Here is a 25,514-nt window from a genome sequence, read left to right as displayed (position 1 = left end):
GGCTATAGTGGGAATATCCCAATTGAGAATGGCCAATATCTGATGATTTGATGATGTATCCGAGGTAATGGATTTCCAGTACTCCAAACTCACTCTTCTTGGCATTAATAAACAACTCATTGTCTTGCAAGAGTTGCAAAACTTTTGCCACATCTTGCTCATGCTGCGTTGCAGTTCCTGAGAAGATAAAGATGTCATCTAAGAAGATGAAGACAGATTTGCCCAATGAATTTCCAAAAAACCTGAGACATCATTTTGTTGGACATCGTTGATGCGTATATGAGTCCAAAGGGCATCACCACAAATTCATAGTGGCCGCGCTCGGTCCTAAAGGCCGTTTTTGGAATTCTTTCTCAAAGATCTGAACCTAATGGTAGCCACTCTTAAGATCTGTCTTAGAGAAAAATTTTGCACCATTGAGTCGTTCTAGGATGTACTCTATTCTAGGCATGGGGAATCTATTCTTAACTGTTAGCTTATTGAGCGCTTTGTAATCCACACATAAGAGTGCAGACTTATCCTTCTTTTGGACAAACAAAATAGAAGCGGCAAATGGGGAGGAGGAAGGTCGGATAAATCCAGACCGGAGTAGCTAGGCTAACTGCTGCTCCAACTTGCTCTCCAATGCCTTAGAAAGGCGGTAGGGAAACTTGTTGGGAGGCTCTGAACCAGGAACCAACTCTATGCGACGGTCCTCAGGTCTACTCAGTGGGAGATTGGGTGGGAGGTCGTCTCGTAGCATGATGTTGTATTGAGACAAAAGACCAGCCATCGGTGCTCCACTGCGGGTGCTATCTAAACTGCATTAGACTGAGAGTGGACATATAGTAACGCACAATTTGCTCCTTTTCTGATGGCTCATTGGGCTTGAATGTGGGAAATGAGTGAAATTCCAAGAATGCCCTGATCCCCGCGAATCACGAGGGGCTCAAGAAAACCTTCAACGATAGTGAAAGTGTCATATGTCCTACCTCCAATCAAGAATGGGTTCATACTGGCTAAACCACTGGATCTCGAGGATCATGTCACACCCTAAAAGAGAGGAGACAATGAAATCTCACTCGAACATTGCCCTCTGAATCTGAAACTCAAACTGCTAAGCTTTATGAGAAATGTGTGTATGAAGACCAAGGGTAAACCCACCCACATATAGAAGGTAAGGAACCAAGGTATAGCTCATCTTGTTTACAAACTCTGGAGAGATGGCATCCTCAGAACTACCCATGTCAAAGAGGACAATGAATTGCTTTCCATGTGCAGTGCCATAGGCATGGATGAGAGCCTTTGTTTGTCCCTCACCCTCACCTGCTTATCTTCAAAATACCACTGGGAAAGCAGGAAAAAGCTGAACAGCATTCGAGGCTGATAGCGGAGGTGTGGATGGGGATGCTACAGTTGCTACTGTGGAAGTGGATGCCTTAGCCAGCTTTTCAGCCTACAATTTAGTGCAATCTTTCCTCCCGTGTCCCAGAGTGTGACAAAAGAAACAACAGTTCTCTGTCCTATACCGTGTCTGTTCATCCAGCTGGAGATATCCTCCACTGATGCCCTCCTTAGCTTTTTCCTCAAGAGTCTTCTTGGACGTAGAATCCTTCCTATTGCTCGATTGACCCTAAGAATTTTTCTTTTGGTCTTTGCTGTTCTAAGCCCCCTTACCCTGGGTAGATGATTGTTGTTAGGGATTAGGAGTAGATTGTACTTGCTTGGGCTTACCTCTGTTCAGCATCAATTCCTAATTCTGAGCAAGGGTCAATGCCCATGCATAAGTCTGAGGCTCAAAATTCCTAATTGGGTACCTAATATTTGTGTCTAAACCTTGAATAAACTACTTGAGCTTATCTTCTTCCAATATGCCCAACCGTTGGGCCATGGTAATGACCTTTTGTTGGAACTTGGAATCGGTCAAAACAGGAAAACCACCCTGAGTGAGTTTGTAAAACTCGCCCCCAAGATTGGTCATGTTTTGAGGTCAGCCATGAAGGTAGTCCAATCAAATTGGAATTGGCCTATGATGGGATTTGTGTGAAGTTGTGACCAATGCTGCCACCAAGTAACAGCTTCCATAGTGAGTTGGGGTGCTACCACATGGACTCTGTCTTGTGGATCTGTAATTTTAGCTAAAGAAAAATATGCTTCAAATTGATGAATAAATTGAGTAACGACAGCATGATCACACTTACCATCATACAAATTTTATACTTACTAAAATTTGGAGAGGTTCGTATGACGGTGGTGGTAGGGGCGGTGGAGGACCAGGTATTCAAAGCCGTCTTGGGGAGGGATGCCAAAATTTGTGCCATCGTGCTAATGCTCGATTTGCATAGCCTCCCAGTTGAGTCTTTGCTAAAACTCTCAGTCAGCGGCTTCTCAACGGCGCTGGTCTTCCTCATATTTGTGTGTGGCTTCCTTTTCTCGTTGTTCCACCGCATGTCGTTGTTCTTCTCTATTTTTTTATTTTCTACAATTCTTCTTGCTTCTTCACATCTATCTTCATGTTTTCTTCTTTGTTCCTCCATACTGAAGAACATATGTGCTAGATCTGAGATGCCTTCTTTGGGCTTCTCTTTTTCTACGGCAAGCTACATCTTTAGAGAATTTATTTGCTCCATCATTATTCTCAGGAGCTCTATTGTGCTTGGCGAAAGCGTACTTTCTGTTGGTAAGTCGTATTGGAAGCTTTGTGCCTCCATAACTTCCTGCTGGCTTTCTTCTTGATGTGATTTTTCTCCCAACATGGTGGAGGACAGGGTCCGGACCATAGTATTAACATCCACCGGATGCTCTCACTTCTTTAGGTAGCCGAGTTGGGTCACCAACCTAATGCTTTGATACCAATGTTACATGCACTGAGGTTGATCGTGGTACGCACAACAGGGCCCTCTTTATACCTTTATGTGGTTAGAATCTTTAGCATCCAATTCACTAAGTAGAGAGAGAGAGGAGAATGAGAGAGTGAAGTAGATGACACCTTATTGGGTGATACTGAACTTTGTTGAATACTGAATAAATAATGAGGAATGATGTGACTAGCAACTATTGAAGCAAGGAGATGGAGGTCTGCTCAAAAAAAAGAGAGGCAAGAGACGGCGGCCTCGATCAAGGATGATGGATCGGCTGCCATGGAGTCCTCCTGGGAGTTTGAGACCAAAAGATGTCGAGTTTTGCCATAGAGAAAATTGCTCGAACGCTAGAAGCACCTGATAGGGAAGAGGATAAGGAGGGGAAGTAGCATGGCAAGGCGGGGGCTAAGGCAAGGGTGGCAAAGGTGAGGGAGGCAAAGGGGTTGAGTTCAAAAAGGGCTGAAGGTGTGATCCATGTGCAGTGGGTGTATAGGCTGAGAAGATCTAACTAGATGATCCCCAGTTGGTGTCCTCATGAGAAAGCCGGAGAAAAGGGGAGTCCAAACTGTATTGAAGGGGTGGGAGGCGGTCCATGCGGAGCCCATATCCCAAGAACCACGTGGAAACTCACGCATACCATACCCCAGGGTGGCCCTCAAGTGCTAGCTATCTCGAGGACTCTAGGGCAAGCCTTGGGTACCTGTGGGGATCCATGTGACTGATGCGATGGAGGTATATGACTGTCTGAAGAGTCCATCCACTACCATCGGAGTTGCAGCAAACTATGCCTGGATAATCTGGTGTGGGACCTTGGTTTTACCAAGGTTATAGTGAGGTCCCACTAAGTGCACAAGTCTTGTAAGGCATCCAAATGTCTCTGAAGCCCCTTAGTTGAATTAGAGAGGAGGATGATGTCATCTCCATAAAGTAGTAGGGGCATCAATATGCCTACCAGCATGGGACCAACCCCGCCTAATCTGTCAATGAAGCTGTCAATGTCTAGAAATCTCCTAAGATGTACCTCTTGGGGATATCACACGTCCGGTGATTGACAGACTCAGAGAGGGCGATGATGATCCAAACCATGGCAGATTGGACTCCAACCTCCTGTAGACATTATAGGAGGCGGGCTCGGGTTACAGAATCAAAAGTTTTGCGGAAATCCATAAAGCAGCAGTAAATCCTTTGATGTCCTCTACTCTCCTCGATGATGGCACGGAGGGTGAAGATGTGGTCAAGGGTAGAGTAGCTCCTCCGGAGGGCACGGAGGGTGAAGATGTAGCTCCTCCAAAAGCCTGCCTATCCTGAGGCTCTGCATCCTTGTCTCTCTGGAAATGAACAGAGCTCCACCTCTAGCACCGATCCAGAGTTTGTCAATGTGTGGCCAATCATGATCGTCATGTAATTATTAAGTTCAAGTGGATCTCCAGCTTTGAGGATCGAGATGATGGTGTTAGTGGACAAAGAGGGTGGAAATCCTTCACAAAGGGCTCTATTGAACATGTAGGCTAGTAGGGTCGCTAGGGTATCGTCAGCATGTGAGATGTACTTGGCAGTGAGTCCCTCATGATCCTGGGTTTGCCCATTACGTAGTCTGTGGATGGCCTTGAGAACCATGCCCTTTGTGAAGAAGGTGGAGGTGGTGGAGCGGGGATCTAGTGGTGTGGCTGATGGGGGATATGATAGAGGAAGCGTGCATAGGAGTGCCATGTGTCCAGGAAGATGAAGGTGTGGAGGGACAATGTTCTCGGAGTTTCCTCCAGGCCTTGCCCTTAGAAGAGTCGGTATAATTCATCCTCTTTCCGAGTGTAGACCTCCCGTTTCTTGCATTGGGTGAGGTGTTGAGAAATTTGTTGAGCTCCATGCCCCAGAACTGTTGGTATGATGACAAATGCCGAGCTACACACTCCCATCTTAAGCATGAGGTACGGATTGGGGAGGTGGCTTGGCGGTAGACCGCCACGTGCAGATGAAAGAAGTGGTGGTAGATGTGTGGAGAATGGTGGTGAGCTGTGATGTGAGGGTGGGTATACGGGGACAGTAGGATCCACAACTTGGAGCTGGCAGTAGATGTGGTCAGAGTTAACAAGGTCAAGCTTGAGATCAAAATGGACCTTGGATGTAATGTGAGACGGGGGGTGGTGACAAAGGGACAACGGTAGATGTGGTTGGAGTAAACACAGGGTCAAGCTCGAGATCAAAATGGACCTAGGTGTAATGTGAGATGGCGGCGGGGGGACAGGGGGTGGTGTGCAAGTAAGAGTGTCATCCCTGATCTACACTATGAGGACAGGCATTGCCATTGGTGCAATGATTACTTTGGTAGAGTCCGCCTAGCTGCAGTGACACCCTGGGATCGCTCTACTCGTCATGGCTCGATGTGGGATCAGCTGTCTCATAGCTAGCATGTTTCCCTACTGGAAGGCTAAAGAGGGGATAGCTACCTCCCAACAAAGTGTTGGAACAGGAGAGCAAGCTAACTCTAGGTGTAGAAAGGAAAGATGGCAAACATAATGAAATGGAAATGAAAGGAAATGAAAGCAATGAACAAGTACTTACATGTAGACCAAGATAGCTTGATTTGATTAATGTGACACACAAGAAAATACATCACTCTTAAGAGTGAACACACACACTCAAGTACCATATGCTTATGGGATAACTCCCAAAGTGACACGTGGCACTCTCTCACACAAAGACTCATAAACTAGTTCCTAGTACACACTAGAACACACTCTTTGACTATGATTTCTCCAACATCCCCCCTCAGAGCAAAGAGTGTGAGACCCAGTACGCAAGGAGTAAACCGATCCCCCCTCCACCGCAATACTGCAAAGAGCCAGTCCAACTGACCAACTACACAGTCAGCTTGCCACCAACAGTGAGAACCATCACTCGTCACCCCCCCCCCTTACTCTGAACAAGGTGTCAATACGTCATATCAAAGTAGAAACAATACACGTTTTTGGGAGACAACCCAGGGCAGAGGACCCTTATTGACCATCACACTGTTTATTTCATCCATTTTATGCATAATGCAAGGGACAAGCACCCATACACACATATAAGAAATCAGAAACAATAATCTGTCATCCTCATCGAGGGTGACATGGGCAGAAAGTGCATGATCTTCAGGAAGCTCGTCTGGTGGTTCATCAACAAGATTAGCATGGTGTTGTTCTTGTTCTTTCTCCTTCTTCTTGAAGCAAATTGGCTTCAATATGACCTTTCCGCTTACAGTATCTGTAGATGATGTTCTTGTTGGCTTTCCATCTGCTGGCGGAGATAAGCGCCTCTTCAGTGATTGACGTCAAGGATGTAGAAGTGGTTTCCTTGTTCCAGCAGTCTTTCTCAATGAGAAGAGCAACCAAGTCATCATATGTAGTAGCGACCAGGCGTAATACTTCAATGGTCTGCTCAAAGCGAGAAATGCCTTGCATGCTTTTGATTAGTACTGCCATCTTGTCCTCATCATTTGGAGAACACTTCAAACTTGATAATTGTTGAACAAGAGAATTAAATTTGGAGAGATGATCACTTAGCTCTTCATTGTCTTGCATTTTCAGCTCATAAAACTTCAAATTCAGCAAAACTTTGGAATTAGTGACCTTGTTACCAAAGATGCTCTCCAATCGATGCCAGATCTCCTGTAAAGTCGACGCGATGAATGAGAGAGTCCGCCAAGCAGAGACCAATGAGGGCAAGGGCTTTTGCATTTTGTTGCTTCCAAATTTTTCTTTGTGGCTGATCAAGTGCATCAATTGTGTCGTTCTCAACAACTTCCCAGACTCCCTCACGCATAAGTAGCAGCTGTATCTTGGTTTTGCCATGTGGGAAAGCCTTCCCCCTTGAACTTATCCATGAACAATGTACTAGATGATGGCGAAGTCATGACTCAAATCTGAACTGAAAAACTTGTTGTTTTTGCAATGGAATTTGGCTTCATGTGAAAGCACCCCTATCTGTGGTGAAGGGTGAAGCCCAGAAATAAAGGTTGTGAAACTTATCCCAAACAAATGGCTGAGCTACGCCTCATCACTTGCGCGACCCGCAAACCTTTGATGCTCCTGCAAACATAGGCACCGCAGCAACAGTCGCGCTAGTTGCCAACACCGCCATGTTCTCCTCAATGTATCACATAGTGCAACACAAGATGCAGGTTCTGACAACCCTCCGTGATCAAGATCCTAGCTGTTAGCACAACCACGAAGCAGCACAGCGAAGAAGGGCGTGCATGGGGTTCAGCGGGCGGGAGACGACGCCTTAGCTGGTTGGGCAGGCGAAGAAGAGGCTGCGCACAAGGACATCAGTGGCGGGTCTTTGCGCAGTGGCGCCGCCGATTGGGCAGGCAAAGGAGGCTGCACAATGGCAGTGGTGGATCTCTCCATAGTGGCGTCACCTGGTTGTGTAGGCATTCAGCAGCAGAAGCTGCGCTTCACATGCTCAGCAACAACGTTCAGTTAGTCAAAGAGTGGAACCAAAGAAGAGGCTGGTGGCGATGGATGTGGCGCTTCACCTATGATCAGCGACGATCGATGAGGATGAGTTAGCGATGGATGAGGATGAGTTAGCTTGGAGATGGATGACCAAAGGAGGAAGACCAACTTCCATTTGTGGGTCGGCCTTCACCCCCAAGGGTTGCCCATGGAGAAGCATGGCTCTAATACCATGTTGGAACAAGAGAGCAAGCTAACTCTAGGTGCAGAAAGGAAAGATGAACATAATGAAATGGAAATGAAATGGAAATGAAAGGAAATGAAAGGAAATGAAAGCAATGAACAAGTACTTACATGTAGACCAAGATAGCTTGATTTGATTGATGTGACACAAAAGAAAGTACATCACTCTTATAGAGTGAACACACACACTCAAGTACCATATGCTTATGGGATAACTCCCAAAGTGACACGTGGCACTCTCTCACACAAAGACTCATAAACTAGTTCCTAGTACACACTAGAACACACTCTTTGACTATGATTTCTCCAACACAAAGAGTGTCAGCCCTGTATGGTCAATCTCACAATCACATGCTCTATGACCTCTATGAGCACTTTTAAGGAAGCTTTGCACTTTCCATGAGCCCAACGCATATCCCTCCTTCTTAGTACCTTCTTGGAGGGTTTGGAATCGACCTTGACCAATGTGATTTTAAAGTATTATTAGAGAATCTAATTTTAAAAAAAGTGGACTGCTTTCACTCAGCCTGCCTTACATATTATTACATTTTTTAAGATTTGAACTGGCATGCCGCATACCTTTTCCAACAACTGCAACTCTTTTGTAGAAAACCCCTCCTGGTGGTGTGTATTTCATGTGAATTAACTTGGCAGGCATTTCTGAAGCATTTGCAACAGCTAAAAAAGCGCCCATTCCAAATGCCTAGAAAGAGCAAAGGCATGAAACAAGCTTATTGGAGGGAAAACCCAAGTTGCAGACCACAAGAAGCTTATTTGAGGCACTAAATTTACCTCACACTCGTGCCGTTCCAGAATGGTTGTTGAAAGAACATCCCTATAAACCATAGCAATGCTGATTGCAACATCAGCAAGAGCACCTGATATGATTATGCCGGAAATGAAGACACAAACTTTGAGCATACAGCAAGTATAATTGATAGCATCAAGTCAATGAGATATAACGTTAATTGTCTTCACGTTCCTTGAATCTTCCATGCATACATGAGCACGTGTGTACACATGCAAAATGCCTAGCAAGCATAGAACTAGCACCTCACTCCATTAGCAAGGACTGTATATATATATATATGGCTAATAATCAGTGACCAAATGAACAGTTAATAACTATTTCTTGTACTGTAAAACATGTAGTCCCCATATTCACCACTTTTAACTTCAAGGGTCTCTTGCCCTCTACTGGCTCAGCTTGACTAGGTCCTTATTGTCCAATCCATACACCCCTCTAGTTTTTATCCAAGTTGAATGGTCAAGAAACTATCCTGTTGTGGCTGATTAATCTAGAGTAACGCAAGGGGGACGTTCTGAGCAATAAAACATCCCACAACAAAATACAATAGTTTTACCAAAATGCCCATGCTAAAGTAGCTACAATAAAGGCTTGCCAACAACAAGATCTACTCCAAATCATGCTTGGAAATCTACAGGCACATTTTGAATCATGGTCTCAGTAAGCCAAAAGAGGATATGCACATGCAGATAGAGGTGGCCTAGAATGCAGAAGAGAAAGTCCAAGGAAAATGATAGCCAAGTGCAACAACTATCAGGGGATGAAAAGGAGCCCATGCAAGGATGCATCAGAAGAGCCAGAAACGCCCACCGATGAGGAGGAAGAGCAAGCTCTATAGGACCAATCTGAGATGCAAGAAAATGTCATGCAAGAGGATGGAAATGCAAGTACCAAGGACCTAGGTGTGCATGGGCTAGATGCAGTAATGAAACCCGAACAAGGCTGAGATAACGATGAAGAGGGGGAGCTGCTAGTTAGTCACGGAAGAGTGAGAAAGAAGATGAAAGCTCCAATGGCACAATGCAAACCGTCCACCTGAGGGTAGAAACCCAAAAGCAAGAGAACGAAGCTGCATAGCTTGATAGCTAGCTGGAAGATGAAGAGTTCATCGTAGTCAATGCCTAGAAGATGCCTAAGGGCCTTGGCAATGCAAAGAAAGAGGATGCCAAACAGCTGGAACAAGTGGAAGACCCACTCAATGAAAAAGAGGGATGGCCGGATTGAGTGACGAAGAACAGGAAGAAGACTTGCTAGAATCCTATGCCCCGGAGGAGGACAAGTGCAAAGATAATGATCATGCAAACCAGTCAGAAGAGGTCGAGGGAAGGGTGAAGATGGTGCAATTGCCAAGGCATACACAGAGGTAGCTATTCACATGGGTCGAAGAGCAGGTAGAAGAATGTATTGTAAAGTTAGATTGATATGAAAGGTGATTCAAAGAGTATAATCTGCCCATTATAGAGAAGCCAAAAGTGTAGTCACCTCGGGTGAACCCTGATGAAGATGCACGAAGGAGATTAAAGAAGATATATGCCATGAAAGACGCCCAAAGCAGCCATAGAAATCTGCAACCATATCTTTGGCAACAAGGCAGCATAATGGTTAAAGAAAGGAGCAAACAAAAATTTCCACTGATAAGCACAGCCAGCAAGGAGGGAGAACAGAGCTGCAAGGAGCACAAAGAAGGTGACCACGTAGCACAGTGGAAAAGTAGTGCATATGGACAACCAAAGGTGTGGGATTCAACAGTCAAACGATCTATTTCTCCTGGACACCAGATGATGGCATTCGGATTGTGCCCAAATGTCCATAGAGCAAACAAAAATTTCCACTGATAAGCACAGCCAGCAAGGAGGGAGAACAGAGCTGCAAGGAGCACAAAGAAGGTGACCACGTAGCACAGTGGAAAAGTAGTGCATATGGACAACCAAAGGTGTGGGATTCAACAGTCAAACGATCTATTTCTCCTGGACACCAGATGATGGCATTCGGATTGTGCCCAAATGTCCATAGGAGTGTGTCAATCGAGTGCAAAAAAGGATCCAGGACAAGGCAAAGAAGCAAGGGCACACAAAGTGCCAAGGCAATGGGAAAAAGCGATCAAAAGGGTCAAAACCAGGGAGTGTGAAGGCACGGGGTCATTATAATGAGTCATTTTGAACACACATAGAATAGAGCATGATAGTGGACAAGGTTTTCCTCCCAGATTTCTTGAGACCATGGAGCTTATGTACATAGCGTGCTAGTTTGATAATTGGCTTTGACTTATGCTTGATGAATAGGAGTTGAGTTTGGATAATGGATTATCGTCATTATTTTTTTAAAAGATTTGTGAAGAGATTAGTGGGATCTCCAGCCTTGCTTTGGGATAAGTTTAGGCTCATTTGCGATGCAATGAAGTGATCATTGGAACCCGTTTTGCACGAAAACCTGCAGAGCCATAATAGGGTTGCTTCTCTGTCAAGAGCACAAAACAAGTATATTAGGGCTAAGTTACATAGATAAGATTATTTCCGTGGAAGTGAAAGGAGGACAAAGATTAGGTATTAGGTGGTTTTCATGTATCTTTACAAGTGCAATACATGTGCATGACATGAAGCTGAATTCTTCCATTTTTAAGAAACTTAAACCATCTGACTCTAATTAATACCGCATGGCATAGAACATGAAATCCCTTGTTTACAGCATGGGGAAAAAGACAGAATACCTGGTGTCATAACATTGGCTGGAGCTGCAACAAGCTGCTTTGCTATGATCACCCCTGCGGTAGTGCAAACAGTGCTTCTCAAAGCTTCATCTCGTTCACTTCCAGTTCCAAGAGATATGATTGCTACACTTTCCAACTTTGATGGCCTTGCCTACAACGTTGGCGCAGATTATACTTGCAAGTAAAGTAAGGTGAAGAACATATTTATATACATGCACATATTTATGTGCATGTGCATGCGCGTGCACGTATGGATGTATGGAAGGATGTATCTATGCTTCTATGAATGGACAGATGTAAGTACTGCACATACATACTATGCATCTATGTATGTAAATGTGCGAGTGTGCGTGAACCTGAAATTGGCCAGTACAAATGCTATGAAATTACCACTTCAAAAACAATCAACTATGCTGTCAAAACAGTAGTTCAACCTCTGATTTGAAACGAGTGTCCTCGTATGTCCCTAATATTGCACCAGATGCTATAGCTTCAATTGCTGCTATCTTGGATTCTTCAGTCATAAAATCTGTATCCACTATTGCAACCCCCAAACTGCATAACTGAAAGATCATGTTGTCATTATGGATAATAAACTTAATTTGCACAAAAGTCTCTAGTCACAATTTTTCTTGATTTAAGTTTTAATAAAATGGAATTGTGATTGTAGCAGTTTTAATAACGTCTATAACCTTTGACTGTTTTGCCAAACGAGCTGCTGTAGAACCCAAAACACGCCATGAATCGGAAGCATAAACTGCATCTAGAACCGAATATGATCTACCCAGGCCCACCAATGCAATCCTGAAATACAAAGCATCATGTACTCACCAGAATAGAAATCAAAGATCATTCAGCATGAAAATAATTAGTAATAAAAGTTTTCCCCATATTAGGCATATATTGGTTTGAACCTACCTCTTTACATTCCCATGAGATAGCCGTATTGTTGATAATTGACCCAGCAACCCTTTGAAATCATCCTCAAACATCTGTGAATTGTTTGTGGGTGTTTTGTTATTTGGGAAGTCCAAAGTTGGTACTCAAAAGCCGGATCAAGAAAACAAAAGTTTCAAGGTGGTTTATTTCATGGTGTCGCAGCTCATAATGTAAAAAGACAACAATATTAAACAACTTTTTGGTGTTTGTGTTCCAAACATGGCAGCATTAAAATCATGTAAGACAACCTGGTATATCTGCATATCAAAACATTCAAACCTAAGCACGTGTCAACCCCTAATGTTGCCAAAAACATTAATGAGAGACTTCCAAAGTCTTCTTGAGTGATGGAACCTTGGCAAGTTCAACTCTAGCATTTGCTACTTACTGAGTGTATAGTTTGGTGTAGATCTCAGTGTTGGGTACCTATGATAGAAAGTGGGTGTCCTCTCTGGAGACATTCCACTGCTCCCATCCATAAACAGGGAGGATGTTCCTATCAAAGTGACAGAGATCAGGTGTCCAAGGCCCTGTACAAGACGATCTCCAACAAAGCGATAGAGACAGGTAGCCATGATCATACAGGCATCACGATGCAGAACCACCTGCTCCTCATGACCCAGAGATTCTTATTTGCCAGAACTGAGGAGCAGATGCTACGTGATATTTAGAGTTCTTCTCTGACAAAGCCATGTGTGATTGTATCATGCATAGTCACAGGAAACGGGGGAAACGGCCCCCTGAAATGAAGAAATGCCGTTTCCCCTCGCTTAAAAGGTGGAAACGGGCAGAAACAGGGAAATGATCACCATGTAGCTCCTCACAAGAAATGGACCGAAGCAGCCGTCTAGCACACCATTTCCTAATGATATCCCATGCCATGCGGCAAAAAATAAATAAACGTTGGCCAAAAAAAAAAGAGTTGCCCATTGCCTGCCCAACTTGATTTGTGAATCTTTAAAAAATAAATATAAACGTTGCCTCACCAACATGCCTGCGCCCCAACATGCTGATTGTAGGAACATGTGTGAGCTAATTTAGGGAACATTAAAAAAATTGAAACGTTGGCCATGCTAATGACTAGAAGAAAATGTTGGATGCTAACGACTAGAAGAAACGTACAGGTACAGTACCGTATAAGCCTGCAATACTTGCTTCTTCTGTACTTGCAAACACGTTCCAAGAGCAGAGTATCAAAACCCAAAGCTCAAGCACTCACCTCTCTCTCTCTCTGTCTCTCTTTTACTCTGCGGGGCAAGGCCGAAGTCGGAGCAAAGCAATCGCATTCACTTAATTTTTTTTAAATAACCATTGAAGTTTATTAAATGACCATTCAAGCAAGTCCATATAAAATAGATGGGAAGCATCTTAATTAAATTGCCCAGTTTTTTTCTTATATAATGCTTCCTGCTGCAAGCCCTTTTAGAATAAATGAACCTTGTTTTTCAATTAATCCCTCTTCTTCTTATTGTGCTGCATTGAATAGTTAGCACCAATGGCGTTCTATGAGTGGCGTTGTGGTTGTCGTTCATGCGTGTTGAGCGCTTCAGAGTAGATGGGACCCAAAGAAGGAGGGGGTGGACGGTAGTGTTGCGCGCTTCTTCTACCATGACGCCATTGCCTTTTAGGCTGCTCGTAGGTTCCACTTCAAGGACGTGGTGCGTAAGATTGTAGAGTTTGGATCCACCTACACTCCTCCATCATCAGAGGCATTGAGAACCACCTTACTAGAGAAGGAGAAGGACACAGTTGCTGCAGCTACAGAGATTGTTAGGTCCTCTTGGGACAAGAATGGCATCACACTTATTGCACATGGGTGGAGCAACAATCAGTCCAGATCCATTCATGGTGTCATTGCCTATTCCAGAGAGCAATCTTTATCTCATCGCATGATGCATCCAAGACAAGGAAGAGTACAAAAGCACTTTTCCAGGAGTGGTCAGCAACCATACAGGCACGGTGGGTGAAGACAAGGTGATCCGGTTTGTAGCTAATGGAGAGAATGCCAACAAGGTAGGCGTCAGATTGTTGACTGACAGGTTTCCACGTATCACATTTTCCGTATGCATGGCCCATTGCCTCAACAATCTTCTCAAGGACATTGGGAAGTTGAAGTGGATTGCTCCCATCATAGAGCAAGCCACCCAGATCATATCCTTCATTTATAGCCACACTTTCTTGCTGGCTGAGTTCAGGAAGAAGTTATCTAGAGAATTGCACAAGTATTCGGGCTATCACATGCACTCTACACTGTAGTGCAGGGTGACAAGATGGCTCATCATCATCAGTGCAACATTGTACAGTATTAGTATCCTTTAGGATGATAATTATCATACGTGACCCCATTGTAATCCTCAGTCCAGGATATGTCAAGCACAAGCTATGTAGGTCATTCCTCAACCATAAAGAGTCAGTCAGTCAGTCAAGTCCCTTAACCCACTTGAAGAGATTCATTCATGCATGTAGAGTCAGTAGAAACCTTAGGGTTTGCATTAGAAAGCACTCTGCATATTGCATATCATTCCTCCATTGCATATAGACCATTGTAGAAGCCTTGAAATAGCATCTAGTATTTTTAGGATATTTATTAGCATTTATCTGGCATTTTTTCCATAATTTACAGCATTTAAATATCATTATTTGAAATGAACAAATCATGTAGCACTTTATGCTACAGTCGGCCAGCATTAAATGCCAGCCGACCAGCACTTGTGCATATAAATAGCATTCCATAGCACTCATTCTAGTCATCTCATAATCAGCCATCAAACGGGAGCCTTCACACAAGGAGCATAAGCAATTGATCATTCAGCCCTAGATTACCTCAACCTTCAGCGTTTTCAGTCCACAGCACAAGGAGCATCAACGCATGAAGCATTCCGTCATCCATCATCAAAACGCAGCATAGAAGCAATTCAGTACCTTGCGTTTTCAGCACACATACAGTTTTCAACATACATATCTTCATCATTTTGCTATAGCACTTTGGTGAAGGTAAAACTCAGCATTCATTCACAGCCTAGAAACAGTCCCAATCATCCCATACCTCAGCCTCAGATTTACAGCCTTCCCTCATTCCATTGGGAAGAGTGCATAGGCTTGAGATTGGACATCATTGGTGCTTCTACAGCCGTGTACAATTCAGCCCGACTCTTGGTCCTCCGAGATCTTGTGTTTGGCTTATCGTCAATCTAAAGTCAGTCTCTTCAAAGTAATAAAGCAAATACTATTCCGGTAACAGGATAGGGGGTCCTTCAGTGGGCAATTCAGGACCCCATACAGTGTATAGTTTATCTCTCTCGCTCTCTAAATCTCTTAAAGTTTGAAGTCATAAAAGTGGATTGCTAAACTCGCGAAACTCAAGATACAAAAGGCGGTGTGAGACTTGTGTGATAGGATCCTTAATTACGAATACTTCCGCTACATGTTACACATGCACTCGCTTCGGATACAACTTCCTCGTGTTGCAGTCTCTTAACAAGTGTCGTGCCCTAAAGCAGTTGATGGTGAGTGATGAGTATGAGAGGCATACTTTGTCTAGAACTGCTATAGAGAAGACATGTCGCATATCAGAGACCGTCTTTGCTGGGAGCAGGTGAGACGGATCATAGCTTTGGGAAGGCCAATCATCCACTTGTTGAGGATGACAAATTCACTTCAACTTGGAAAGATTTACCAAGGGACGGACAAGATGGTGGAAAAGTTGGAGCACATCAAGCCAGATGAACATAGGAACTAGATTTTAACGAAGCTATGCTAGGATAGATGGGATATATACCATTCACCAATGCATGCAGCAGGTTTTATGATCGACCCCTAGTTTCAAACAGGCAATCAATACAAAGATTCGGAGATGGCAGATGGATGGGACTGTGGGAACAGCAGAGCAAACTAACTCTAGGTGCAGAAAGGAAAGATGGCAAACATAATGAAATGGAAATGAAAGGAAATGAAAGCAATGAACAAGTACTTACATGTAGACCGAGATAGCTTGATTTGATTAATGTGACACACAAGAAAGTACATCACTCTTATAGAGTGAACACACACACTCAAGTACCATATGCTTATGGGATAACTCCCAAAGTGACACGTGGCACTCTCTCACACAAAGACTCATAAACTAGTTCCTAGTACACACTAGAACACACTCTTTGACTATAATTTCTCCAACATCCCCCCTCAGAGCAAAGAGTGTGAGACCCAATACGCAAGGAGTAAACCGATCCCCCCTCCACCGCAATACTGCAAAGAGCCAGTCCAACTGACCAACACCTCCCATGTGTCAGTGACTACTCAGTCAGCTTTCCACCAACAGTGAGAACCATCACTCGTCACCCCCCCCCCCTTACTCTGAACTGGGTGTCAATACTTCATATCAAAGTAGAAACAATACACGTTTTTGGGAGACAACCCAGGGCAGAGGACCCTTATTGACCATCACACTATTTATTTCATCCATTTTATGCATAATGCAAGGGAAAAGCACCCATACACACATAAGAAATCAGAAACAATAATCTGTCATCCTCATCGAGGGTGACATGGGCAGAAAGTGCATGATCTTCAGGAAGCTCGTCTGGTGGTTCATCAGCAAAACAAAGATTAGCATGGTGTTGTTCTTGTTCTTTCTACTTCTTCTTGAAGCAATTGGCTTCAATATGACCTTCCGCTTACAGTATCTGTAGATGATGTTCTTGTTGGCTTTCCATCTGCTGGCGGAGATAAGCGTCTCTTTCAGTGCTTGACGTCAAGGATGTAGAAGTTGTTTCCTTGTTCCGGCAGTCTTTCTCAATGAGAAGAGCAACCAAGTCATCATATGTAGTAGCGGCCAGGCGTAATACTTCAATGGTCTGCTCAAAGCGAGAAATGCCTTGCATGCTTTTGATTAGTACTGCCATCTTGTCCTCATCATATGGAGAACACTTCAAACTTGATAATTGTTGAACAAGAGAATTAAATTTGGAGAGATGATCACTTAGCTCTTCATTGTCTTGCATTTTCAGCTCATAAAACTTCAATTTCAGCAAAACTTTGGAATTAGTGACCTTGTTACCAAAGATGCTCTCCAATCGATGCCAGATCTCCTTAGTCGTGGATGTAAAGTCGACGTGATGAATGAGAGAGTCCGCCAAGCAGAGACCAATGAGAGCAAGGGCTTTTGCATTTTGCTGCTTCCAAATTTTTCTTTGTGGCTGATCAAGTGCATCAATTGTGTCGTTCTCAACTTCGCAGACTCCTTCACGCATAAGTAGCAGTTGCATCTTGGTTTGCCATGTGGGAAAGCCTTCCCCCTTGAACTTATCCATGAACAATGTACTAGATGATAGCGAAGTCATGAGACTGAAATCTGAACTGAAAAACTTATTGTTTTTGCAATGGAGTTTTGCTTCATGTGAAAGCACCCCTATCTGTGGGTGGTGAAGTGTGAAGCCAAGAATTAAAGGTTGTGAAACTTATCCCAAACAAATGGCTGAGCTAGCGCAAGGACATCAGTGGCGGGTCTTTGCGTAGTGGCACCACCGGTTGGGCGGGCAGAGGAGGCTGCACAATGACAGCGGTGGATCTCTCTATAGTAGCACCACCTGGTTGTGTAGGCGTTCAGCAGAAACTGCGCTTCACATGCTCAGCAGCAGCGTTCAGTTAGTCAAAGAGTGGAACCAAATAAGAGGTTGGTGGCGATGGATGTGGCACTTCACCTATGCTCAGCGGCGATCGATGAGGATGAAGCGATGGATGAGGATGAGTTAGCGATGGATGAGGATGAAGCGTTCGATGAGGATGAGTTAGCTTGGAGATGAACAACCAAAGGAGGAAGACCAACTTCCATTTGTGGGTCGGCCTTCACCCCCAAGGGTTGCCCATGGAGAAGCATGGCTCTGATACCATGTTGGAACAGGAGAGCAAGCTAACTCTAGGTGCAGAAAGGAAAGATGGCAAACATAATGAAATGAAAATGAAAGGAAATGAAAGCAATGAACAAGTACTTACATGTAGACCAAGATAGCTTGATTTGATTGATGTGACACACAAGAAAGTGCATCACTCTTATAGAGTGAACACACACACTCAAGTACCATATGGATATGGGTAACTCCCAAAGTGCCACGTGGCACTCTCTCACACAAAGACTCATAAACTAGTTCCTAGTACACACTAGAACACACTCTTTGACTATGATTTCTCCAACAGGGACATAGTTTTGGAGAGACTTGAGCCTAACATTGCAAAGAAAAGAATTATCAAGGATCAGCTAGCATAATACAGGGCTTGCAGGAGGAGGTTTGGAAGAGCCAATGCTTTGAGAGATTGTTTCATCACTGATCCATGTGTTTGGTGGGAGGACTATGGGGCAGACACTCCAGAGTTGCAACAGTTGGCCATCAAGATTCTAAGCCAGGCGGTCAGTTCCTCTTGTTTGGAGCAACTATGGAGCTCATTTAGCCATATCACTTCAAAGAAGCGAAACCGGCTTGGCACTCAAAAGACCAATGATCTAATTTTTGTGAGCGCCAATTTGCGTCTTCTTGAGTGTTATGAGAACCCCCAATCTTGGAAGCATTGGTCAGAGTGGGATGAGAAAGGTTCAGAGGTAGAGGAACAGCCACTTTACTGCATGACCCGATAGCTAGTTCGGCGAAGCAAGGGATTTCTCCAATGACTTCCTAGGCTATGATGATCTGTGCTCAAATGATGTGCATCTCTCGCAAGTTTAAGTCTACTCATGAGTTCCAAACTTGGCTGATGTATTTTCTTCGTACTTTGTATTCTAAATTTAACAGGAAATTGACTTGATCTTCAGGTGTCCTTTCTTTTTTTGCTCTAAATGTGTGCTCTTTTATGCAAATTTGAGAATGTATGGCTGTTGAGTTTGTAATTACTAGTTTTGGTTCGGTAATTAATTAATCAAGTATATGTGCTGTTTCCTACCCATTTTCACTTCCGAGGAAGTGTCGTTTCTGTTCCCGTTTCCCGTTTCTGGTGACTATGGTATTATGACACCCTTAGTGCAGCAGTCATCTTCTTACATGCTTTCATGCTCATGCACAGTGAGATAGCTTTGTTTTGATTCTATTTTATTTTCCATTCCATGATAAGATATGCCATGGACATTATTGTATCACTTTGGAGTCAGAGGCCCATTGGGTCTTTAGTAGATGCTTAAATCTCTCTCTCTCTCTCTCTCTCTCTCTCTCTCTCTCTCTCTCTCACACACACACACACACAGAGACACATACAGAGACTACATGAGATAGCCTCATTTGAGTTTGGGACAGCACCATTGGTCATTAATGCCCTCACCTACATTTCCTATCTACACACATAGTTGTCAGGTACGATACCGTACGGGGAAATACGGTAAAAGATTAAAAAAATTCTTATCGTATGATAAAATATGGTGTTTTAAAAAAATACTTATAAACTTAGGTATTTCCAATTCCAAATATGGAGTATTTTAAAAAGGAGGGAAGCATTATAGTACAGAGGAAGCTCAAACAGCCATAGATAAGCCAAAAAAAAAAAAAAACATTACCTCCCAAAAAAAGTAATTTTTTTGGGGAAAAAATTTTTTGAAAAAAAAAAATTCAAAAAAAAACTGAAAAAATTCGTACGAGTCCATATGGTAGTACCGTACATTATTCTGTACGATAAGCCGTCGTATGCCGTACGAAAACAACCATGTCTGTACACATTGGACAAATCGTATTCCAAGGATGGCATTTGACTCTTCTAGAAAGGTTGCACAGGAGGGCCGTGGGCAGGTCCTAAAACTCAAAGATCATCTACTCGTACATGCATGGCCTTTAGATGGACCGCCTCTTCCCCCTTTAATCCCTCCCAGCAAGATATCGACCGCCTCATCTGCTTGGACTTGACATGGCTTCACACAAGTAGGACTTAGGTGTAACTTCCGGGGTTTCGGAACACACGTGACTATTAATGCAATTAAATACTAAAATCGGCCACAGCCTTAACACATATCCATCATCACTTTGCATAAAACATAAAAGTTGGACAAAACATCCACAAATGCTGAAAGCGGAGCTCATGTGACACCGCCTAGAGGCCGGAATATGCCGACCCCCCCCCTGTGGAGTATTTTATTACCCAAGGAGAATAATATCATGTACAAGCTTTGAGGGCCTTACTCTCCCCACGGGAGATGCCGGATTATCCATATACAAATGCCATAACACAAGCCAACATGAGGCAACCATAAAATTCAGCCGGAACACTAAATAAATGCTGGCTGTGAATGAAATGGAGAATCACTAATGCAAGACTAAGGCAAGATTAAACAAGATTAAATCATGTATACTAGCATGCAATTAGCAAGAATCACACACACAGCACACATAATGCCTAAGTTGTTTAATCTCCCACCATGATAATGGAATTAGCCTTCCACAAGCCAAAGTGTGGTAGCTCAAGGTTCCATGGTTCATTCAAATGTCAAATGATCAAAAGATATAAATGAGAGTCCATGTGCCCTTTTATACTTGAGCCCAATGGCCATAGTCCTAAACCTAACTAATAAAGTTGCTACTTTATTACAAACCATCCCGTTCCAAAGATTATGGGTAAATATTTTACCAAAATAATTCCCATGCAAATTAAAATCAAGCATGTACTTAGCTGTGAAAGCATTAGCCTTGGCACTTGTAAATGTAAGAGTGCATATTACTTAGAGCAAGGTTAAATGGATAAGGTGTAAAGCCTAAGGTTTAATGTGGGTACTGATTCTTCCCCAAAAACCACGAGTCTTCTATGCAATAGAGTTGGTACAACAGGTTTAGCTCTCCATTCAGCCGGTACAGCAAGTACAATAGATGGTATAGCAATGCCCCTCAGTCTCCGCCCAAGCTTCTTGAAAACCCACAATGCCCCTTAGTCTCCGAAGCTAAGGTTTAATGTGGGTACTGATTCTTCCCCAAAAACCACGGGTCTTCTATGCAATAGAGTTGGTACAACAGGTTTAGCTCTCCATTCAGCCGGTATAGCAAGTACAATAGATGGTGTTAGCAATGCCCCTCGGTCTCCACCCAAGCTTCTTGAAAACCCACAATGCCCCTTAGTCTCCGAAGCTATCGCAAAAGCGCCCATTTGGCTGAATGGATTGAAGCCATGAGTCAAGAAATGGAAGCTCTCCAAGATCAGCACACTTGGGCTCTTGTGCCACCGCCGCCCAACCATAACATCATGGGATGCAAATGGCTCCTCAAGAAGAAGTTTAAAGCTGATGGGAGCCTGGATCGTTTCAAGGCACGACTGGTTGCTCGTGGCTTCACGTAGCAATACGGCATCGACTACACCGAGACCTTCTCACCGGTCTTGGGTATGGCATCCTTCCGCTTGATTGTTGCATTAGCAGCACACTATAATTTACCTCTTCATCATATTGATATTAAAACTACATTTCTTCATGGTAGATTAGAAGAGGACATTTACATGCAACAACCACCCTATTTTGTCTCTCCATCACATTTAAATTTTGTTTACAAGCTTCAACGCCCCATCTATGGCTTGAAGCAATCACCTCGACAATGGTATCGTAGAATGCATGATGCGCTTCTCTCATGGGGCTGGCAAAGGCTTCTCACCAATCACAATCTTTACATCTTGCATCATAGTCATGGTTGGGCACTTGTAGGTCTCTATGTTGATGACATTCCCATCCTCTCCTGCAATGAGTACATGATGCATTTAGCCAAAAGCATGTTCCAATGTGAATCCCCCATCACTGATAATAGACCCATAGAATACTTCCTTGGTATCCAAGTTATCCATGACCCACATGGTAGCTTCATCTCTCTTTCACAAGAAAAGTACATTGAAGAAATCTTAGCACATGCCAACATGTCGCATTCATCTTATGCCCCTACTCCCATGGTTACCAATGCCAAACTTTCTCTTGAAGATCTACCCTACACTCATGTAGATAGGAGCTTCATGCATGATTTTCCAAATGCGCATATACTTGGGGCAAATTCGGTACTGCATAACTTGCACCCATTTGGATGTGTGTTACATTGGTCACATTCCTTCCCGTGCATTGCATGAGCCCCGCAAAGTCCATGGCATTGCACTCAAGAGGTGCCTAAGGTACCTCCATGCCACCAAAGCACACAGGTTGGCTTATTTTGCAGGTATATGGGCAAATTCGGTGCTGCATAACTTGCACCCGTTTGGATGTGTGTTACACTGGTCACATTCTTTCCCGTGCACAGCATGAGCCCCGCAAAGTCCATGGCATTGCACTCAAGAGGTGCCTAAGGTACCTCCATGCAACCAAAGCACACAAGTTGGCTTATTTTGCAGGAGGAGGCCCCCTCATCTTGGAGGCCTTCACAAATGGTGATTGGGAGGGACATGACTCCCACATGATTGGTGAGAAGAAAGAGTAGAGCAGACACACTCAAGCGTCTCTCTCTCTCTCTCTCTCTTTCTCTCTCTCTCTCTCTCTCTCTCTCTCTCATCAACATACATGGATCTACTTGATATACATTTTCCAGTATTTTCTACTCAGTATCATCTCGGAGTCCTACAATTCTTACAATTCTTATAACTATAAGACAATCAGTTTATTGTACTTTTTAGTCTCATTTAGTTGTTCTCTTTGATGAGACACCAACTAGGCCATCTGGTCGCAATGACCGCCCGACTGTGAAATCCAATACAGTCATCGAGGCCATCTGATCGCAATGATCTCCCGACCGTGAATGTCCAATATATCTAGCATCGTTTCCGTCCAATGGGTCTTCTAGCATCGTTGGCTCCCATATACAAATCTTGCTCCTTGGGCTTTCTGGCATCGTTGTCACCCAAACTAGAGTATATCCAATCAAGACCATTACATAGGTAAGATAATGATCAATTCCATTTCAGTATAAATATATACAATGAAGAGGGCTAGAGGTACAATCCCTCCCTCTTAAATCTATCTTGATCACAAGACGTTTCAAGCCTGTACTTCAAATACATCTAGACCAACTGCTTCCTCATAAGCTCGAAGAATATCTGGGTAGTCCTTGAAGTACTCTTCTGGCATCCATTTCACATCCATAGGCGAATAGTTCTTAAACTTCAAGAGGAATTTCCAGACCACTGTCCTTCCTCTTTTTCTCACGGAATGGAATACAATTTGTTTTGGCTGTAAGATTTCTTCTTGTTCTTCCACTTCTGGTGGATCCTCCAATACAGGCTCCTCTGGGGGTAGTCCTGTATATGGCTTCAATAAACTAACATGGAAGGCATTATGTATCCTCCAATGGTCTGGAAGGTCTAACCAATAACATACATCGTTGATCTTCTTGGTAACCTGAAAAGGTCCATAATATCTGGGGGCAAGCTTGGGGTCCTTGAGCTTCTTAGTTTTTGACTTTCTAAGTCTTGCTTTTTCAAATCGCAATAACACCCAATTCTCTTCTTCAAAAGTGACCTTCCTTCTGTGCTTATCTGCGGCTTTCTTTTGCTTGGCTTAAGATGTCTCAATAGCCTTCCGAACCTATGCAAAGGCCGTATCCAAATCTCTAATAAACTCATCCGCATGGAAGATCTCTTCCTTGCTCTTCAAAATAGGCAACAACAATGGTTTGCCATAGATAATCTCAAAAGGAGCTTTGCCTGTCGAAGAGTGAACAATGTTGTTATAGGCAAACTCAACTCATGGCAAGTAATTCTCCCATCGATCCTTTGCTTCGAGAGCATAACACTTTAGCATATCCAAAATAGTGAGGTTTGCAATCTCACTTTGTCCATATGTTTGAGGATGCAGCTTTGTCCCCATATTGTCAAAAAGTGCTCTCCAAAAGAAACTGATAGTCCGAGGATCTCTATCCCCTGCAATGGATTTGGGTAATCCATGATGCTTGAAAATCTGTTGAATAAACAATCTTGCCATATGATCAGTGCGAATGGTCTTCTTCACTCGAATGAAGTGGGCTTGCTTACTAAACCTGTCAATAATAGTCCATATTCCATCATTCCCAAATCCTGACTTTGGCAATCCAAAGATGAAGTCCATAGCAATACTTTCCCATGGAATGTTGGGAATTGGCAAAGGTTGTAACAATCTTGCGGATTTTTGTCGATCAAACTTGACCTTCTGACAAACTAAACATTCTCGAACATATTTCTCAATATCCTTTCTCATGCTAGGCCAAAAGAAATAATTCTCCAAAGCTTGAGTTATTGTCATGATACCCCTATGTCCCATACAAGGTGGGGCATGGCATTCTTCCATTACTTTTGGTCTCAAACCCTTGGTCACACATAAACGGGTTTGCATCATAAGAAACCCTTCCTTGATGACATAAGAAGTCACCAAGTCTCCATTTTGCAACCTGTCCCAAATGTCTTTGAAACCTTCATCTGTAGCATAAAGATCTTTCATCATAGTGAAGTCCAAATGATATCCCATAGAAACTGCATGGGTCATGGATCTTCGAGATAGAGCATCTACTACTTTATTGTCTTGCCCATGAGTATGCATAATCTGAAACTGAAATTGGACCAAATAGCTAGCCCATCTTATATGCTTTTCTGATATCTTAGGTTGAGACATAAAATACCTAAGACTTTGATGATCTATCTTGATAACAAACTCAACACCCATAAGATAGTGCTTCCAAATCTTCAAGGCATGAATGATAGCCATCAATTCTTTCTCGTATATGGGTGCGGTCTTTTCGGCTCCTTGAAGTCTTCGACTCTCATAAGCCACGGCATGGCCCTCTTGGATCAAGACTGCTCCAATGCAATCTCCTGAAGCATCACACTCTACCATGAATGGCTTCGACAAATCTGGAATAATCAATACCAGTCCTTTCCTAGCATAAAACTTTAGTGCTTCAAAGGATTCTTTTTCAGCTTTGGCCCACCAAAATCCCACGGCTTTCTTTCTCAAATCGTGTAGTGGACTTGCTACCACAACAAACCACTTGATGAACTTCTTGTAATAAGAGCATAAGCCAAGGAAACTTTGAACTGCATGCACACTGGTCAACTTCTTTATCAAAATCAGCAAAATCCTATATGGGGAATCCTATATGGGGCTATCATCATTGTAGTCTTGCTCATGATTTATTGAGTACTCCGAGTCAGAAATGGGAGGTGTACTCATACTTTGCCTAGCACTTGAGTCTCCCACTTGCCCTCTCATTTTCTTCTTAGGGATCACCTCTTCTGCTTTGGAGTTTGCTCCCTTTCTTTTGAATTGTGCTTCAATTTTCACCACCTCGCAAGATCAACTCCTAGGTTGATTTTTAAAGTTTTGAAGCCTTCTAGAAATTCCATGTGGAATTGTCTTCTTCTACAAAGATCGTTTTGCATTCCACAATAGCCTTGACCAAAGATCGTTTTCCATTCCACAATAGCCTTGACCAAAGATCGTTTTCCATTCCACAATAGCCTTGACCTTTTCTGGGTCCATCCGGACCCCTTCCTTGGACACTATATGGCCCAAGTAGTGAATATCTCACAAAAAGAACTCACTCTTCTTGCCATTCACATACAACTTGTGCTTCCGCAATTCCTGAAAT

At 43.3% G+C, this 25,514-nt stretch overlaps 1 protein-coding gene across 5 annotated transcripts in view; it reads right to left on the bottom strand.

Moving 5' to 3' along the window:
- Nucleotides 1-25,514, bottom strand: part of LOC147620554 (leucine aminopeptidase 2, chloroplastic-like) — a 57,472-nt gene that overhangs the window by 16,786 nt on the left and 15,172 nt on the right. For 2 of the 5 annotated variants that reach the window (XM_086824782.1, XM_086824783.1), the window contains exons 3-8: nt 11,953-12,026; nt 11,727-11,838; nt 11,469-11,597; nt 11,035-11,185; nt 8,312-8,397; nt 8,099-8,222 (exon numbers count right to left, since the gene is read on the bottom strand). In XM_086824782.1, coding sequence (XP_086680908.1) covers nt 8,099-8,222; nt 8,312-8,397; nt 11,035-11,185; nt 11,469-11,597; nt 11,727-11,838; nt 11,953-12,026 — 676 coding nt within the window. Of the gene's footprint in view, nt 1-8,098; nt 8,223-8,311; nt 8,398-11,034; nt 11,186-11,468; nt 11,598-11,726; nt 11,839-11,952; nt 12,231-12,361; nt 12,957-25,514 lie in introns of those variants that run through there. The other 3 variants (XM_086824785.1, XM_086824786.1, XM_086824784.1) reach the window with 3 other exon arrangements.

Source organism: Cibotium barometz, chromosome 31 (genome assembly GCF_041138505.1).
Source record: "Cibotium barometz isolate CiBa-2024 chromosome 31, ASM4113850v1, whole genome shotgun sequence".
NCBI classification, from domain to species: domain Eukaryota; kingdom Viridiplantae; phylum Streptophyta; class Polypodiopsida; order Cyatheales; family Cibotiaceae; genus Cibotium; species Cibotium barometz.
This window is presented reverse-complemented; position numbering and strand designations above follow the sequence as displayed.